General features: G+C 39.9%; 1 protein-coding gene across 4 annotated transcripts in view; it reads right to left on the reverse strand.

The window, feature by feature from the left end:
- The window catches only part of myripb (myosin VIIA and Rab interacting protein b), a 148021-nt gene that overhangs the window by 12150 nt on the left and 117238 nt on the right, over nucleotides 1-18633 (reverse strand). For all 4 annotated transcript variants that reach the window (XM_084747680.1, XM_084747678.1, XM_084747681.1 and 1 more), the window contains exons 5-8: nucleotides 5306-5386; nucleotides 3199-3296; nucleotides 2814-2894; nucleotides 1745-1906 (exon numbers count right to left, since the gene is read on the reverse strand). In XM_084747680.1, the coding sequence (XP_084603806.1) occupies nucleotides 1745-1906; nucleotides 2814-2894; nucleotides 3199-3296; nucleotides 5306-5386 (422 nt within the window). The remainder of the gene's footprint in view (nucleotides 1-1744; nucleotides 1907-2813; nucleotides 2895-3198; nucleotides 3297-5305; nucleotides 5387-18633) is intronic.

The raw sequence follows: 18633 nt of genomic DNA on the forward strand, positions 1-18633 counted from the left end.
GGAGGAAATTCATTGTAAAACACTTCAAACAGCGGAAAAAGAGCTATTAGCCATGCACCTATGGGTCTGTTTTGTGCTTGGTGGTCTATTTTCCTTTTATCCTGAGCAAAATGGTGAAAAATACAGCAAATGAAATTCAAAGACTGTTGGAGCCAAGTCCAAATAATCCTCTAAATCAGTTGAAGGAATAGTACAGATTTTTATGAAGTGAGGCTGAATGAGGTACCTACCCTTAGTCACTCTATTAGCTACAGTAAATCGAAGTCGACATGCACCCAGTTAGGAGAAGCAGAGAGGGGTATCAGCATGGAAGCTAAGGAATGTACTGCTAGGGACAGGGTTAGCCACAGAAAAAAATCTATATCAGTTTAAGTGTATGCTATATTTACAATGTTTTCACAGCTTTATTTTGCAGTCAGACAGCCTCTTCCAACCAGAAGACACTGTTATATAAGCTAAATATCGCTTTCTCCAAGCCAACCAGATCCCACTGGTAAAATCAGTAATTTTACCTCACAGAACACACGAGTTGCTGGTCTGCTGCCTCGACTGTTTGTTTTATTGCACTACTTTGGCATTTTAAAAGGATAGTTTGGATTCATTGAAGTCACTCAATAACACAGACAAACTTAGAGATCAAGGCAGCAGTTGACTGGCGACTCCCATGTTCTACAAGGAAAAATGATTGATTTTGCTACTGGAGTCTGGTTGGTTTGGAGCGACTGATATTTGGTTTATATAACAACAGTTTCTTGACAGAAAAGACTGTCTGATGGCAAGCTAATGTGTCAAAATATAGGGTACGCTTAAAGTAATGTTGATTTTTTTAAGTGACCTTTTATTAAGCAGCTATAATATGTTTTGCTGCTCGCCCTGTCCAAAGTACTACACTGCTACTCTAGGGGTGTGCTGACCACCATCTTCTGTTTTTAATACACTGACTATGATAAATACCTCATATAACCCCACTTCAAATAATCTAAACTATCCCTTTAAGAAAATCCACTATTAAACACTTAAAACAGTGGAAGAAGAGCTATTTGTCATGTGCTATGGGTTTATTTTGTTGCTTGCTGATCAGTTTTCCCTTTATCCTGAGAAAAATGGCCAGACATACAGCAGATGAGACTTGAAGAGCAGCAAGTGCCAAACAATCTGCTAAATTAGTTGTTACTGTTTTCAGCTTGCATATGGATTCAGAACAGCATCAAATTAGACATCATGCTGATTTTTGGAGAATACTTCAATTCTGCAAATATTTTGACTTTATACAGGCAGTAAATGTGCAAAATTTTTAAGTGATTCAGACCCCTGACTTCTGGCTGTCAATAATGAGATCCACAGAGGACACCAGGCAGAGAAAAACACCTAAACAGGAACACACAGACACCACAAACAATATGTGAATGGTGCTACTGAAAAGTTACTGAGATTTTCTGCCAAACACAACATTCCTGTGTTTTTTTAAATCTGGCAAACGCATAGAGACAACGGCTAGTCCACCCAGAGGAACACAGACAGAGGCCCATTATACTCTTCTCTGTGCTGTGAAATGAAGTGAGAAATGTACAACTTGTGCACTGGAAAATGGAAACCACCCTTCTTTAAAAACATGGTGCATAATAGAGGAGCGAATCCTTCTGGTCAAGCCTCAGCAGTTTACACTCGCTGACAGGACGCTTTTGTTTTGACTTCTCCGGATATGGTTGGCATTTTTAGAGTTTTAACGGAGGCAGCGACTGACCCAAAGGGAGTAGGAAGTCTTGAGGGGGTCCTGCGGTCCTTGTGAGGATGCTTGAGGCTGAGACGGAGAGGGGAGTTCACTGGGCTGGATCAGGGACTGAGGCTGAGGCCAGACAAAGTCATACTCTGTCTGCATCTCTGAACGCTTCCTCCTCTGGATGATCTGAGATGGCAAGAAAGGGGGGAAAAAAAATGAAATGAGAGAGCTGCTAGATATGGAAGGATATAGTGAGCTTTACTTAAATAATAAATTATAATAATAATTGCAAATTGGAAAATGCAAATGCAATCCCACAACAGCATTTTACACTTGGCATGAATAATTTGTTATAATGAAACTTTAAAACACTTGAATTTCAATGCAACATTATGCACCGACATCCTCAAAGTGGAGATAAAAAACACATTTTTTATTTCACCTTCAAAGACTCAATGGCCAACAAATGTTAATTAAAACCGCAAAGCAATCAAACAACTCCAAACTTTGTCTCCTCTCACTACGTGTATGCAAATTACAAGACATGATTAAAACAAAAAGTGGTTGTCATCTGAATCTTAATTACAATTAAAACATCATATTCAAAGACTTTATGCCCTTTTCTAAAATGGCACCATTATCCCAATTTCAAAAGAGGGAAAGATCTTTGTTCCTGCACCATCTCTCTACCGTAATGTATCAGTACATTACACTAGTCTGTCTGCCAAAGTTTCAAAGTAAAGACATAATCAAGTGAGAATCTGATCATTTTCTAATGAGACTCAGATCAATTGGAACCATTTTTGCAACCAGTAGAGTTGCTGCAATTGGCCATTAGAAGGAATGCAGTTTTAAGGAACTCATGCATTGGTTCCACTTCAGACCACTATTTAAAATACAGTGTATGGTGCCTACATATACCAGGATGCATCGTGTGCAAAGTTATGATGCCCATGTCCATCTCACTATGTATCACCACCCTGACCTATAGCTATTACATAATCTTAAGGTGACTGGTGGAGAATCTTCCCTTTAATGCATTCAAACACAAGCAGGATGTAAACTTAAAATAAGACAGTCATACTCAACCTACTTTTTGTACAATGGTTGTGGCAAGTTCCTCTATGAGCTCTTCTTTGTGGTCCCGCAGATACCGAGCCTCATTCTGCTTCTCCTGCACGCACACACACACACACACACACACACACACACACACACACACACACACACACACACACAAAGATTCTGTTCAAAGCGGCTGTGAATTACCAAGAGAGTGTCTGTGCGGACGTCTTAGCCAAAAACCATGACTGCATCCCGCTGATACTGAGACCGGGAGGGAGGCAAGAGGAGAGGAGAGAGGTAGGAGGCCGTGGTAGAGGAAACGGGGATAGAAAGGATGGGGAATGAAGAGGAAACGGAAAAGATGGGGAGAGACAGCGAGAGAGAGGAAGAAGAGGAACAGAAGGAAGTCTCACCAAGCTGTCACTGAACTCGTCGGCCTTAGCGATGGCCTCCTCTATAGCCTCCTCAGCAACACGCAGGGCGACTGTGAGCGTCTCTGCCATACTGTGTCCTAATATCACACACAGAAACATTTTGTATATATTACACTTGTAGACAACCCTTCATCCTTTTTGTTTAGCCCCTACTTCAATCCAGTGGTTCTCTGGAAACAAATGCCGTCACCAGTGCAAGATGGCAGCACTTGCATCGAGGCGTTTTGGATTATTTTTTTGTACAGCGGGAGGAAATGGAGAAGTTGCGTGAAGGGTCACTTGGGGCTCAAGAACGCAAGTTTAAAAAATAAAATAATCTGAGAAGAGAAGTGATGTAACCAGACCTCTGTAGCCCGCTCCTCATCTGTGCTTGAAGACAAATTAGCTGCTACTCACTTAACACATCAGAATCTCCAATCTAACTGTCAGCGGGTGAGTTGCATCGTGGTTAATGAGGGCACTAGATTTTGAGCAGGGAGAAGAGTTGAGGACTGTAAAAGATCATTTTCCTGACTCTGCTGCATCAGTGTGGATACAGTTTTGTTTTTTTTTAACTGTCCATTGTGAGTCTGACAGGAGTAGCCTGATGTCAGACTGAATTGTGAGCAGTCTATTTCTATATTCAGTCTGACATATCCTCCACTCTAACCTATTTCCCTGGGGCAGTGGGGATTCGATTCTCCCTAACCAATCGTTTGAGACCAACGTCATTTTGAGTTGTCATTGGTGTGTTGCCATACCAGCATACTTTGTTTTTGCCCCTATAGTCTATGGTTTTGTGAGAGTGAGTGTGTGAGGGGTCCTTGTAATGTTGCAACAACATCTTCATGTACTCTCTAAAGACGATTAAAACAGTCAAAAATCAGAGGTCTGCCAAATATGTCTTGGAGCTAACAAACAAACATGTTAGTTATGATCAGATGATCGATCTTGTTTTCTTTTGATCATGGCCATTAGATCAGCTCATAGCTGCTTATTAGCTAGTTCTGCTATTCCATAAACATGTTACATAAGCAGGGATTTTTATTTCTTTTCTGCGGCAGCAAACACCGCAGCCTTTCAGTAACTATTATACTGCAACTGAGCTTATCTACACACTTCTCTTCTTTAGTCGACTTAAAACAGCCTTGATATCAGCATTTGTAGCAATCACCATTGTTGTTATTATTATGGATTTAAAAGTCTGAGTCCAGGCAATTATAGGAGCGCAATGCTAAATCACTGGGCTTCAGGAAAGGCTGGGAACCGTTGCTGTAAACAAATTTTATTCCTAGCTTCAATTGAAAAAAAAAAATTCTAAATTTATTCTGTAAATAATATAGGACGAAAACAAGATGCACAAAAAATAAACAGACAACAGAAAATAGCAATTACTCCCCACAGAACAGTATAGTAGAAGACAACGCAACACAGTATAAACTGTCCATTTGAACGCAGCCTAATGAAAACACGGACCCCGCACACACACATACACACACACACACACACACACACACAGCGTTTGTCTGTCGGCTTCTCAAGAGTGGCCATTATCTAAATGGCAGATCTTGATCATTGCATAAACAACTCATAATTACAGGCAAACAAATGAAATTAGCTTTATCATTAGGTTGGGGTGATTTGGTTGTTTGCATATTTGTTTGTGTATGAAGGTGTGTGTGTGTACAGTGAATGGCACAAGCATGTGTGTCTAAATGTGTCGTTTGTGGTGTGTAGGAGGCTGTAATTTTTTCTGTGTGTGTGCATTTGTGTGAGACAGCATGTCAGGGGTTTTATGTGTATCCAGTTGATTTATGTGGTGTGTGCATGTGAATTTTAATGCATGTGCAGTTTAATGACCAAAAGAAAGTAGCCATAACCACTTTACAGAATGGTCTCTATTTGTTAAGGCAACACCTAATGAGCAATAAACATAAAAGCTCAACCTTTTAAGAAAATGGACAAAAAGGAAGAAATGTTGGAGAAAAATCAATATGGCTAACACATCAGCCAAGAAGTGGAAAAGATAATGTCAGTTATAATTGTGGCTGAAATTACCCATCTGCAGCGCCACAAAACAGCACCGGTTCATTGCCACATCTCTCACCTTCACTCTGCTTGTAGAAGGCGGAGTCGCTGCCACAGACGCTGCCATCGTTGTCGTTGCTTCCCTCATGAACGCTGCTTTCTAGAGAGGGGGAGAGGCAGACTTCAGATAAAAGCCTTCAAACTGATGCCTGTCACAGAAATGCAAATATTCTGCTCATATCATACCAAATAATAACGGAGGTGCGGATTCCTTTACACCGCTGCCACGTTAAAAGTAGGTTAGACTGCGCACAATGCCACTAAACCCCCTTTTGTACTCCTGTCAATTGTATTCCCAACTCTATTTTGTCGTCTTGTCAATTGTATTGTTTTGTTTCTTCGACTTGGTGCCTTTCCCCATCGTGCATAAAAAGAAACAAAATGACAGTTGAAAGAATATGACAGTTCTTCTTATAATTCCCCTCACCATTCAAACAAATCACACACTGGCACTTATCAAAGGCATATTCTCAGAAGCATCACCGCAAAGTGCATTTGTTGTATGTTTTCTTCATTCAGGATAAGTCTCTTGTGAGTTAGAGTTATATTTGAGTAAGAATCTTTTTCAAACAAACTCCGAAATCTAGAGTCACAGCAAAGGGACATGCTTGTGGCCCAGAATGGAAACTTTGTGATTATAATTCTTAGATAGGTCGACTTAAAGAGCTGTGAAAGCTCAGACAAGGTGCAGCGGTTTCAACATCCCCGCCTTCAAAACCTCATATTCCCTTAGTGGCCCATTAGCTCCTGTTACACATCTCTCCTGTGGATCCCATTTATTGTGCCCTTCTCATCAAATGAAAAGAGTATAAACGGACATGCAGCTTATTAAGAAGACAAACTGTCAGACGGGGCAGGAGACGGATTTGCTGGACCACCACGGTGGAACATCACGCTACTGGAAAGAGGGAAGTCAGTCAGCTGACTGACCACACTTCAGGTACATTTCCATTCTCAAACACAAAACTAAAACACACGAGTGGCCTGTGCCTGCTTGCATAAAACCACTTGGCTAAGGTTTTCCTCAAATTTTCCTCTGAGGATGCCTTAGGAAAAAATGACTTGTTAATCTCTATGTAATCTCATATTAACATTAGCCATATTATTTGTTGAAACTCAAAAGGTTTTGTCAACAGTTAATGTTTGACTGTCTCCTTTCTTGCTGTCATAATAATATTTTTATATTTCTTCATTACTTCATCCACAGTTCATTTCACTGCTAATTTCTCATGCATATTTATGACAGCTGCTGGGTTAGATTTACTTTGGTCTAAGTGAATGTGTTTTTCATATTATTCTGGACAACAAAATTATAATTTTCTTTTTCTTTTTGTTTCTCTTTATTGTCCACTTTGGGGAAGCCGGTTAACATAAGCTAAATGTGACTGCTAAGCTAGCTAACAAATGACAATAATGCTGTCTAGTAATATTAAAAAATTATATGAGTGAAGCGTAACCATGGTAACTACAGCGCACATGTGCCGTATTATCACAGTAACTGCTGTAAAAGCCTTAGTCTAAACACTATAAGAGATTTTATTAACAGGAACCCCACAGCTTAGGGAAATATTTTGCCTAACTTAACTTAAGACGGTTTATGCAGCCAGCACTGGCTCCTGTTCCACCTCTGTTCCTCACGTTAGCTCATTTCCATCCACTAGAACGGGGCCAAAACCAAACCAAACCCAAAACCTCTTATCCCAAAGGCAGGCCTTGCTCCAAAGCCTCGGCTCCTGCTGCTAACAAAACATAAGCACGACCAAACTCCATGACTCCCATCCTTGGCTGGTCTCCTCGCCTCCAACATTAAAACAGTGTCCTGTCGCTGCTCCTGTTGGACAGGCTGCAGTTTCTGGCTGAACGCACACAAACAGTCGAATGCTTGCGGTGGTTTGGTGCGAGTCTGGCTTTAAGGAGCCAGAGCCACTCACCGATCCCTGCCATAGCTGACTCTAAAACTGCCAAGAATTCAGCTACATACACAGAAATCACTCTTCCATACCACATTATTGACACTGGATGAAGACTTCGTATCTCCCACAAGTGTATGTCTTACTAAAATACACCTACTTTGCATAAAACAGCAATAAGCTTAATAAAATGACTTTAATGAGCCTAACATATGGAAATATCAAGCCAGGCAAACAAACACATCAAAATAAAAGAAGCTGGCTTTTTTTTTTTTTTTTTTATCTTTTTTTCCCTTGACAGCAACAGTAACACAGCCAGCTGTCAGATATGTTATACTATTTCAGCTTTACTGCAAGATGAACTGCTGTTTGTCAAAGCACTGCAACGTTTTAGTGCAGAGCCTGTAAGCCAGCAATCACAAGCTCTTACATTACTTCACTGTGACATGCGGTGACGTGCTGTAACTCAACCACAAAAGACAATGTTTGATGTTTCTCTACACATCTGACTACAGGAAACAGCTGCCTTGACATAGCCAAAAAGTGTGTACACTGTAAAAAATTGTTTTAACTTAAAAAAGTTATCCAGATTGGCCTAACATTTTAAACTGACTGAATTTGAAAAGACAAGTTGAGATGATTTTGTGATGATTCAAAACATCTAAACTTTTCAAATAAGCTTGTTATTCATTCAGTTGTACTTGAGAAAACATGTTCAATAAGCTTAAAATATTTAGTTGCGCTAATAACTACTCAATCACACTGATGAACATGACAATCGAATTTGATCTCCTTTTAAATTTTTTCAGTTTGAAAAATCGACTCATCATTTCAAACAAAGAACTTACAGCTGCAGTAGTTATTGCTGAAGCTTCATAGTCAGCACTGGCACAAAGACAGTATGTGAAAATGCTCCCAGTGAATTTATTAAATTTGCACTGTGATACAAACTATTTTATATTTGTTAGTGTCCGGGCTGCTGTAATTCAAAGCAAATCAACTTTTCTAGTCAAATAAACTCAAAAAAACAATAATAATAATTATTATAATAATAAATAATTAAGAGAAATGTTAAGTTATATTAAGTTGAATACATAAATAAAGATTAGTAAATTCCACCAAATTCCTGTTAGACTTTGAATTGAATTCAGTACTAAACTTCATAATTTTTTGCAGTGTCTTTACTGTGAAAACAAATGAATCACTGATCTTAAAGTGTGCTGGAGATGCACTGAGTTTTCATCATTTGTTTTCTTCAAAAAAAAAAGGGTCTCAAGAGAGGTTTCAGCTCTTCTATGCTGATCATATTTCTTAAGAAACTTCACATTTTGCTCCTGGGGGTCTCTCTCACATCAAAAAAATAACAAAAGATGAGTTTGATGTTATTGATGTAGTGTGGAATCATGGGAGTTATTTTCACTTCTAAACAACCAACATAGTAGCTGCTGAAAATATATCTAATGTGACTCAGGCAGAATTATGTTCATGACGGAGGTAATATTAAAGTTTTATTAACATTACATTTTGTCACATGCACCCACTTCCTTCCTCATACACTTTTTTAAAGGCCTATCTCCAGTTTGAGGTGTGTGTAATCAGCTTTGTGATGCTCCATTCACAGGCCCCAGTCCTCCCAGTTGCAGCACGATGTAACAAGTCAAACCATTACACGCTCCACCCGTCCTTCACTGCCAGAGTTGTCTCACCCTGACTGGAGCGACATTCAACAGAGCTGTACTGTTCTCGCTTGGTTAGAGCTGAATTACAGTTTCTGGCAGTGCGGAAGGGGACAATAGGTGGGGAAATTACCTGCAGCAGCTCAGGACAATGTAGACACAAAAGGACTGCTGTCAGAGAAAGTGAGGCGCCTTGCACAAATCACACACAGGCAGAAGGGCAACACACGCGCACACACACCCACACACACACATAAACTGAGAAAAAGACACAGGGAAGCTGATACACAGATACAAAGCCTGAGAAAGCTCCTGAGGACTGGGTATCATGATAATTCATCCCATGCCAACATCAGCTCAGCACTGTTTACATACCAACATCAACCTCTGTCACAACAGCCTGTCAGCATAACTTGGCCATTTGTGGTGCTGTCACCTGTCAGTCATATGGATGCAGCCTGCAGCGAGCCATCCTGTATGCAGCGTGTCTATAAGCGAGGAAATGTACCTGTGTGTGTTACTGTCATTAGTTTGTCAGAAGCCTTTTACTCAAATTGTGTATAAGTAGTGTACTTGCTTACAGTTTTAAGGCATTTGCACCTCAAATGACTCTCTCTAAGAGACCGTTCTCCCAAGAAAAAACAACAGAATCAACCATTTCAGTTGATGCCCCCAAAAAATAAATATATTAACTTTCAAGTGACAAACCCCTCTAGTGGCCACAGGGATTAAAACTAATATATTTAATATTGATGTCTCTATATGATCTACATAAGCAAACAAGAACATCAATGAGAAGGTTGGCTATTTCTATTTAGTTAGTTATAGAGTGGACTTGGCATTTTTAATATGCTAATAATGACCAAGGGGGAAACAACAACATTGTTTTAATTTTGCATTCTTATGTTCAAGTCCATTCCATTTCTTTTCACCCATGAGTCATCATACGACAAGGCAGCAATGACACAAAGACAAGTGTGACACAACAGAGTGATGCATTAGCTGGTCCTGACTGACACTGCTGCCTCGTCATTACAGAGGTGATGGATGGTCAGTGTGTGTGTGTGTGTGTGTGTGTGTGTGTGACTCCAGTACAATCCTCCTCACGTCCAACTTCTGTATTTTCCCCCCATGACCATCGTCTCACCTTCGTCCCTCACCGCTTGCCATTCCCGCCACTCAGGGGAGTCGAGGCAGAAATCGCTCAATATCACCATGGTAACCACACAGACGACAGTGGTGGTCTGCATCTGCAAGGGTGTCTGCACACTGCAAGTGAGTGTGTAAGTATGTGTTGTATATTAGTATGGGTAGAAAAAGAAAGCAGACTAACTTTCTGTTTAAAGAAAATGGTCATGATATCACACAGACATGTTTGTATAATATTCTGTATTAATTAATTTTATATATGTATGTATATATTTATATACACTGCTTTCTTAAATACTTAATTCTGATTGGTCAAGCATGGTTCCTAAGGGCTATTATTTCTGAATAGCCATTGCAATAAATAACAGAGCAATACTATTGATAACAAACTGTTTCTATAGATGCAGTTCTGATTATAGACTCTGGAGGTGCAATAAAATATTTTTTTTTTTTTTGTTGCTGTTGTTCTTGTTTAGTAACGTTGTATGACGTGGGATAATGAACAGTGAGTGGGTCGTTACTGCAAAATAAAGACCTGCACCATCCTGTCTGGGTTTATTTTGCGATAATGAGTCACTCACTGTTTATTATCCGTTACAACCTTACACAATCACAATAAATCACAACCACTAAAATGATTGACAAACCAAACATAGAGACATTGTTTCACAAAATTTAGATTTTTATCTATAAATTCAACTCCTGACTTATATTTGTGGAAATATCTGATTAAGGTATGCATAGTTGCATAATATGGTTTGATGGGACCATTTCATGGCAACAAAATCAGAAAATCCTCTGTTATTCTGGCCAAAAGAATTTGGAAACTTTACAAATTTCGCTTTCAATGTTGGGACAGAGGTGGGTAAAACACATAGAGTCTCATAAAGAGACAATATGTGGAGGGACAGAGGGACCAAAAATGAAGAGTGTATAAATAAATGAGTCAGTAAAGCTCCACTTAGAGCTAACATTCCTGAAGTGCCAGCAGCAACAGCAGGAGGAGGAAGGAGAGTCCAGACGGTTTCCTTTCAATTACAATGCAGCATCTGGCAGCACACACAGTCTCATAAACAAAGTCCTCAGAACAACGGCTGAACCGACAGGATGTCTGCTTGCATCACGACAGGCTGGGAGGTAGTGGAAAGTAAACAGACCCGCTCTCAGTTCATTCGTCTCTTTTATTTGGGAGATAAGAGTTGTACTCACCTTTTGTGAAGATGATGGCAATGTAATTTAAATCTGTCATAAAAATAAAATACATGTCAAATGAAATAGGATGCTTGAGGACAAAACTGCACTATTTTGAAATTATTAACATTTTTTATCCAGAACACCAACCATTCAGGTGCTGCTTGCAGCATTCACAAGTGTGTGCGTTCGTCTGTGTGTGCAGACGTAATTGGTCCCAGGGCTAGCATGGCCTTTAAAGTTCAAATGATGGAGGTGGAATGCAAAATGAAGGAGCACAATGTCTCCAGTATTTAGCAATAGCTTTTTAGTATTTAATTTTTACATTTTCATAATGCAACTACTGTCACCTGCGGGCCACTGTGCCTAACTTAAAAGGAGCCTGATTGGACTAATTCTTCTAATGCATGAACCTGGGCAAGAACAATGCTGCAGAAAAAGACCCAGAGAACAGCCAGGAGCAGTAGAAAATATTCATGTGCAGCCAGCAGTAGAAGAAAATGTCAATTCCACATAAACCACTGTGTGGAACAAAAACATAAAACAACCATTTTTGAAATAGCTCAGTAATCAGAAGTACTAGTTGAAGCCCAGGCACTGCTGTCTTCTGATTTCAGCGAATTTAAAGACGTGTAGGATACGAGGTAGATTATCATCACAAATGACACAAACGTCAACCCGTCCTCACAAGGAAACTGAGCCTAGAGGTGGACTGTGGAAGCGTATTGCAACTCACATTTTTGTTTAATGTTAGGCGGCAACCTCTAGTGGGTATAATAATAATGTCCACATGTGGAGGAGGCGGATGGCTGGATGGCTCAAACAAACACAGGACTTCTATCCAGGACTCTGAGGTTTGAGCTCTTTGTGAAACAAAAAGTCGACATTGAGTCACGTAAAGTTTAAAGTTACTTAGGTTTTGTTATGTAAATGACTTCCATCACATGACATGCATAACATACTTATTTTAACTCAAACTACAATATTTTCCTCAATCTAAGTAAGTAGTTTTGGTGCCTAAACCTAACCAAACTGTGATCATTTAACGTGAATGTTAACATATTGATACTTATATGGCACCTGCTGAATCGCCTCAGTACCACTGACTTTTGAAAAACGCCCTGTCATTCAATACCAAATTTTCATACGGAAGGAGTAAATCACATCAGCCATTAAGCACACAGCATTCTTCAGTCAGTATCTAACAATGCTGGCGAATGGCTCTGTAATGTTACACGTTATAGAGGCTTGCAGGAAAAACATGTTATGGCCAGTTACTGTCTGGCATTTGGCGTCCCAAGTCCTAACAGATATCTGTAAAACACTAAAATGTCCCAATTTTCATCACTCACTCCCAAACTGTCGCAGTTTTCAGCACCATTAAAGAGGCTACAAGGGTGCAAATCCATGCACCTCACTCTCAGTTTAGTGTTTTGCACAGCTAGTTTGAATGATAAATGCCATTGTGCCAAAGTGCAATTTGGTGTGTCTGCATTTGCACCTACTTTGGTTTATGTATGTAAAGCAGTGCAAAATGCAAAAGGGCTGGGTGAAGCTGAATATAAATCAGCAGGTGTGGTTTCAAAAGCATTCTGTATGTATGACTTTATAAACTATATGACCCTAAAAGATATAAGGTCCAGGTGTGAAAGGTCATAGTTTTCATTCTATACACATTTGTCCATGTGCAGGCAGGCTGACATGTGTACATGGATTTCAGTGATACACAAATAGAGTCAGTTACATTCTTGACACCAATGTGGTCTGGGCCCTGTAGTTGTTTGCTTTTCAGCAGCAGTGGCTCTGGGCTCCTGCTTAACATTCTGCCCTCCAATCCCTACAGACAGAGCTGTACTGTACTCTGAGTCACCCAGCTTTCAGCTCAGAGAGCGCAGACAATAGAAATGATCCGAAAAGTGACGATACAGCCGTGAGTGTCTGAAGCACTTGAGCCATATTATGGTAGGTTTATCTTTTAAGGCGCTGTAGAAAGCTCTGAATGAGCACAAATCTCTTGAAAGAAAAGGTGAATTGGGAGGTCCTTGTGTTTTGTTACTACACTCTGCTACCTATTTTGGCAGAGTAGAACCGCAGGAGAACCAAGGTAACTGTCTGAATTGTCCTGGCACTCATCTATCTAACCCTCTCTTCTTATTTTACTTCTAGGTACGAAACAATACTTATCCTAGTTTTCATGAAAGCATTTGTATTCAATTAGCTTTGCAACCAAGAGCTGCAAAAAATGTCCCCGCAGCTAGAAAAATGTAAATGAACTGGAGGCTCATTATTTGACCTTGGTCCATCCATACAAAGTGGCAGCATTTGTTATTCAGAACAACACGATATAAAAATTGAGCAAAAGAGTGAACTACAATTCCAGAAACACATCTCCTGGTTTCAAGGCAGTCAGATGGAGGGTGAACCTTAATTAACACTGAACAATGATCCCATTAACAAGGTTGCAGCTTCTCCTAACAGTTTGTATTTGCTTATTCTGTAACTTCTGGGTTTTATTTTGCAACGTAACAGCCTGTGAATGGAAAACTATTTAGCAGCTCAAATGGAAGCCCACATGTCAGATTTTGACACAAACATAACATAATGATGATGGAGAGGACTCACAATCTGATCAGCATCACAATACAATCAACCGATCCGTACGGCAACATCGATCTGATCACCAACTGTTAGCCAAATTTACTTGTAAACCCTGGAGTGGCAGTAGGCACAAAACCAGATACAGCCCATGCAGAAACACACATGCAGAAAAAGTACAAGTACATCCAAAGCACATGCAATCAGGAAAAAAATGCATTGATAAGAGTATTTCCTATTTTGTATTTCTTCTGTCTACAGTAACTGACACTTTGCTAAGCCCCTCCACTATCAGCAACTGTCTAATCATTGATTAGCAACTGCACAAATGCACCACTGACCAGTCGAGCTTTGCACTTCTCCACATGTTGAAGGAATGTGCATGTTGCTCTAAGACAAGCGATACTCTGTTTCTCATGAGTTCGGAGACTGGCTTCCTTTTTGTCGTCTTTCAAAAATGTAAAATACACCAGCCAAACTTGTGGGTTATTCCCAGGGTATTTGGTATTTGCTTTGCGGAGGGTTTCAGGAGGAGGATGTGGGCTGGTTCATAATCAAAGTGGGCTGACAATGACATCTCATCTCATCTCTTTCTGGATCTCTTTCTTAGGTCTAAATCAGGTTAGCAGCCAGACTGCCAGCTTTCTTCCGAGTGCATCGGCGGGTCTGTCTGGTCTGGCTGGGTGACCATCTCAAGGTCCACTGCACTAAATCTTGATCTTACGCTTCCTTCTCCAACATTAATGAATGTATTCTTGCAGTCTACTGTATGTGTCATATTTCACTATCCGACCAGTGTTTGCTGGGATGTCAGCCTCAGTCTTTTAGCATTAACGTTATCTCATGTAGGCAGCCGTTAAGCAACTTAACATATTTTAGACCCTTTTACAGTGTACATTTTAAAGTGTGTCAGATTGAAGCATTAAAAAGTCTAGTCTTACACTTCTAAAATCTGCTAGTTGGAGTCATCATTTTAATCAAAAAAATCCACAGTACTCAGCTAGAAATCAGAAGCTGCTTTCACTTACTCCTCTGTGACTCAGTGTTTCAAAAATTACTGTCAATTTCAATGTTAAATCTGCCACAGTTATCACTGCAAACTGCATATTCAGTGTCAGAATGGGAAGCTTGACAGGCGTAGCAACAGTATCTAAGGAAGGCGGGTCTTAGTGATGAGTCACTTGTACTTTAAAGACAAAGTAATTTTAAAATCTGTCTTAGCAGGTTATAAAATGCATCACTACATTCTTTGATGCTATCAGGTGTGTTTGACTCTCTGCCAAGCTTTATTAACCCCACACACAAACTGCAGATACACACACACCACACACACACACACACACACACACACACACACACACACACACACACACACACACACACACACACACACACACACACACACACACACACAAGGACACCATCTCTGCCTTTGTTATCTCTCTGAAAAGATGTCTGCAGCCATAGAAAGCATCAAAACACAGCACTGTTTCTCCTCTCTCACTCTCAATTTTCTCACCAGAGAAAATAGCATGTTTGAAGGTGATAATATGTTTGAACATTTCTCAAGTCAACTTCTTCATACTGGATAGGTGGGAAGCCTCCCACAGACATTTGGAGGGATGTGACAGCAAACACAAAAGGTAGGAGAAAAGTGGGACAACAGTAATCCCTCGTTTGAAATGAATGAGATTTAAGTGTCAAAAAAAATCAACATCGCTGCTTTACTTCATAACAGACTCATCACATTGCATTTCATGGCAAATTTGATGATGCTGTACCATAAAACCAGACTGGCGAGGTAGAGAGTGATGTATAAAAATTACCCTGAGATTGAGATATTAAACAAGCTGAGCCGTTACAAAAATTACACGTATTAGCCGGTGTGCTTGTACTGATTTATCACAGTGAAAACAAACATAACACCCCTCAGATACATTTTAGAGAGATGCACGGCCACAGGAATAAAGTGTAAGAGGTAAGAAATCATACACAAGTCCTAAAATAAATGTGTCAGTTTTTGAATAAACACTCTTTAAAGGAACAGTTTCTCATTTTTGAAGATACACATTCACTTTCTTGTTGAGAATTAGATAAGTGATACCACTCCAATGCTGTTTTCATATTTAGGTTTTTGTGCAGATTAAATGAGGTTAGTTCTTCATGGTTCTCGCCTGCAACTTGATTGGATGCTGTCGTGTTGGCTCAAAACAAAGGGGATCTGCGGAATTAAGCATCAATTTGCTTCAGGAAATTAAAGGAAATAAATTTACACTTTTTAAATCACTGAATTTTTAATCTTTGGGTTTGGGGGAAGGTCATTGGTCCCCGAGTAAACATCTCTGCAGTTTAGCATACAGTAATGAATGGTATCAATCTTCTCATCTAATTCTTGGCATGAAAGCGAATGTATTTTGAGGTAATAATTAAGATGCTCCATGTGCTTATCTTGTTTGACAGAACTGTTTCATGTCCTCTAACCTTTTACCACATCACTGCAGACTGTCTCCACTGTTTTTTTGTCACATCGAATAAATTCAGTTTGTTGACATGATGCCTCTTGTGCACCACAGGCTAAGACTGTTCAGGAGTCATTATGGGTAAACACAACTGCTGCACACATTCATTTGGTTGATTTCATGCTATACTGGCATCCAGGCATTAATTACTAATTTAAAAGGTACTCGGATGAGTGCCTGGCATCTGCCGATCCACCTAATGAGGTACTTGGATATGAGAAAAAACGGAAATTCAACTGCTCAAGCAAAAAGTGCTGTATAATAGATGGGTGATTCCATTTAAGTCTACTTTATTTTTTCTGCGATTTGTTATTTGTTCCTCTTTACAGCACGTGGCCACCACTTCATCCATGTTTAATGTTAAAACTCTCCAGGGGCCAGATCCGTCCACACAAAGACAAACACTTTCACTTTCTCCTGCACACACACACACACACACACACATATATATAAACATGGAGGATTGCATGGTGTTTGTTACAGGTCACACAGGAGCATTACTCCCCTTCCACCGGAGATGATGGACATGAAAATACAAATCGCTCGCTCCGTGTTCTCTTCCTGTTGGTTTGAAGGTCACACATTCTCTCCGGGGACATGATAGATGTAAAACAGTCACATCTCTCTCGCCGACTGTCACGTCAGCTGCCATTTCACACTCGTACTGAATTGATTTCTCAAGCATTGGCCCCTTGGTGATAAATAAAAAAATGAAACATTCTTTACTAGCACTCGTATAGAGGGAGCCTATATTCCACATATGGATGGGAAATGGTTTATGAGAATGTTTTACATTCCTGTGGCTGCTTTTCTAAATGCATAAAGAGAGAGAGAGGAGGAGAGCAATATTGAGAGTCTCCAGGCTACATAACAAAAAACCCTTCTCTCGGAGCAAAGTAGACCAAGCGGGATGGTGTAACATCAGTTTGTTAATGAGCAACATCTTTATCTAATTGATTTTTTTCCAATCTAGTGCTGATTCACTTTCTGAACTAAAATCTCATTATATTCTGTTCAACTGAAAGCACAGCCGTTTCGATATACATCATGGTAATCTGTTCCTTTTATAGACTTGTTAAAACACTTGACATATCCCATTATTTGATGCAAAATAGGTTTTTAAAGGCGTTTTCTCTCAAATAAATTCAAACCCAGCCATATTTTTGACACATCTATTTTCAAAATCCCTTTTAATTCAATCAGATATATAACATAAAGGGAGTGGGCGAAGGATGAAAACAAGATATTTTCATAGAAACACCCACAAGAATACATAATCTGGAAAAAAAAAAACATTTTCCAGCCAATAAATCTAATGCTCTCCTGTACAGGCTGACAATATGTGACAGAAGCTTAAATATCTAGATACACACAAGCAACATACACATGCACACACACCACAGTATATCCATAATCACATGGCCAGTCAGCCAGCCAGTTAGTGGGAGCGGCGATGTGAGTGTTTGAGAACTGGAAGCGTGATAATCTGCTGCGCTCATGTGAGCTGGGAGACCAGCAGCCGAGCCACATAATCCCTCCATTTCCACCCCAGATGATGTAAGAGAGGAGAGGAGAGGAGAGGAGAGGAGAGGAGAGGAGAGGAGAGGAGAGGAGAGGAGAAAATATAAGACAGTAGAGACCTGGTATGAGTGGTGGTGGGAGGATGATTAGGGGGAGAAAAGAGGAGAGGAAATCAGAAACTACAGGTTTAGAAGAAGAATCATCTCCGCTCACACACCACAGAAGAGTGAACACAAAAACCACAAGGCACTGTTCCATTTAGTGTAGCAAAGCCTTTCCTGTGAGCTTACATGCACCCTGACTCAGTTTACCCTGAATGTAACAGAACATTAATTACCCTACTACTTCATGTCAAAATGGCTGCTGTGAAAAAGGTCAATTCCATTACTCTACCCACGTTGAAATATAATATGCATGTTGAGTAATATGTTGTTTTAGATGGATTTTTTTTATTAATTAAAGAAATAGAAAATCATATTTGGTTATGCCGTAGATTTCAGAACGTGACTGAGACTTAAAACCTCTGACCACCCACACAGACCTCTTGTCAGGACTGTGTGGGCATGTATAGGTTTAACTGATTGACATCTTCCTGAATATCCTCTTAGCTTTGTTGTGCCTGTTATGGTGGGATAAATTACACCTTCATGATTCTTATTGGTACAGGGGATTTATGACCTGATTTATTACAATCCAAGCTCTGGCCCACCTTCAACCTGGGCAGAGGCCAGAATAACTGAAAATACCTGTGTAGGTGGTCAGAGCAATGGCATTCAACTGTAATAC

Source organism: Lutjanus erythropterus, chromosome 21 (genome assembly GCF_056507025.1).
Source record: "Lutjanus erythropterus isolate fLutEry1 chromosome 21, fLutEry1.hap2, whole genome shotgun sequence".
Lineage (NCBI taxonomy): Eukaryota > Metazoa > Chordata > Actinopteri > Lutjaniformes > Lutjanidae > Lutjanus > Lutjanus erythropterus.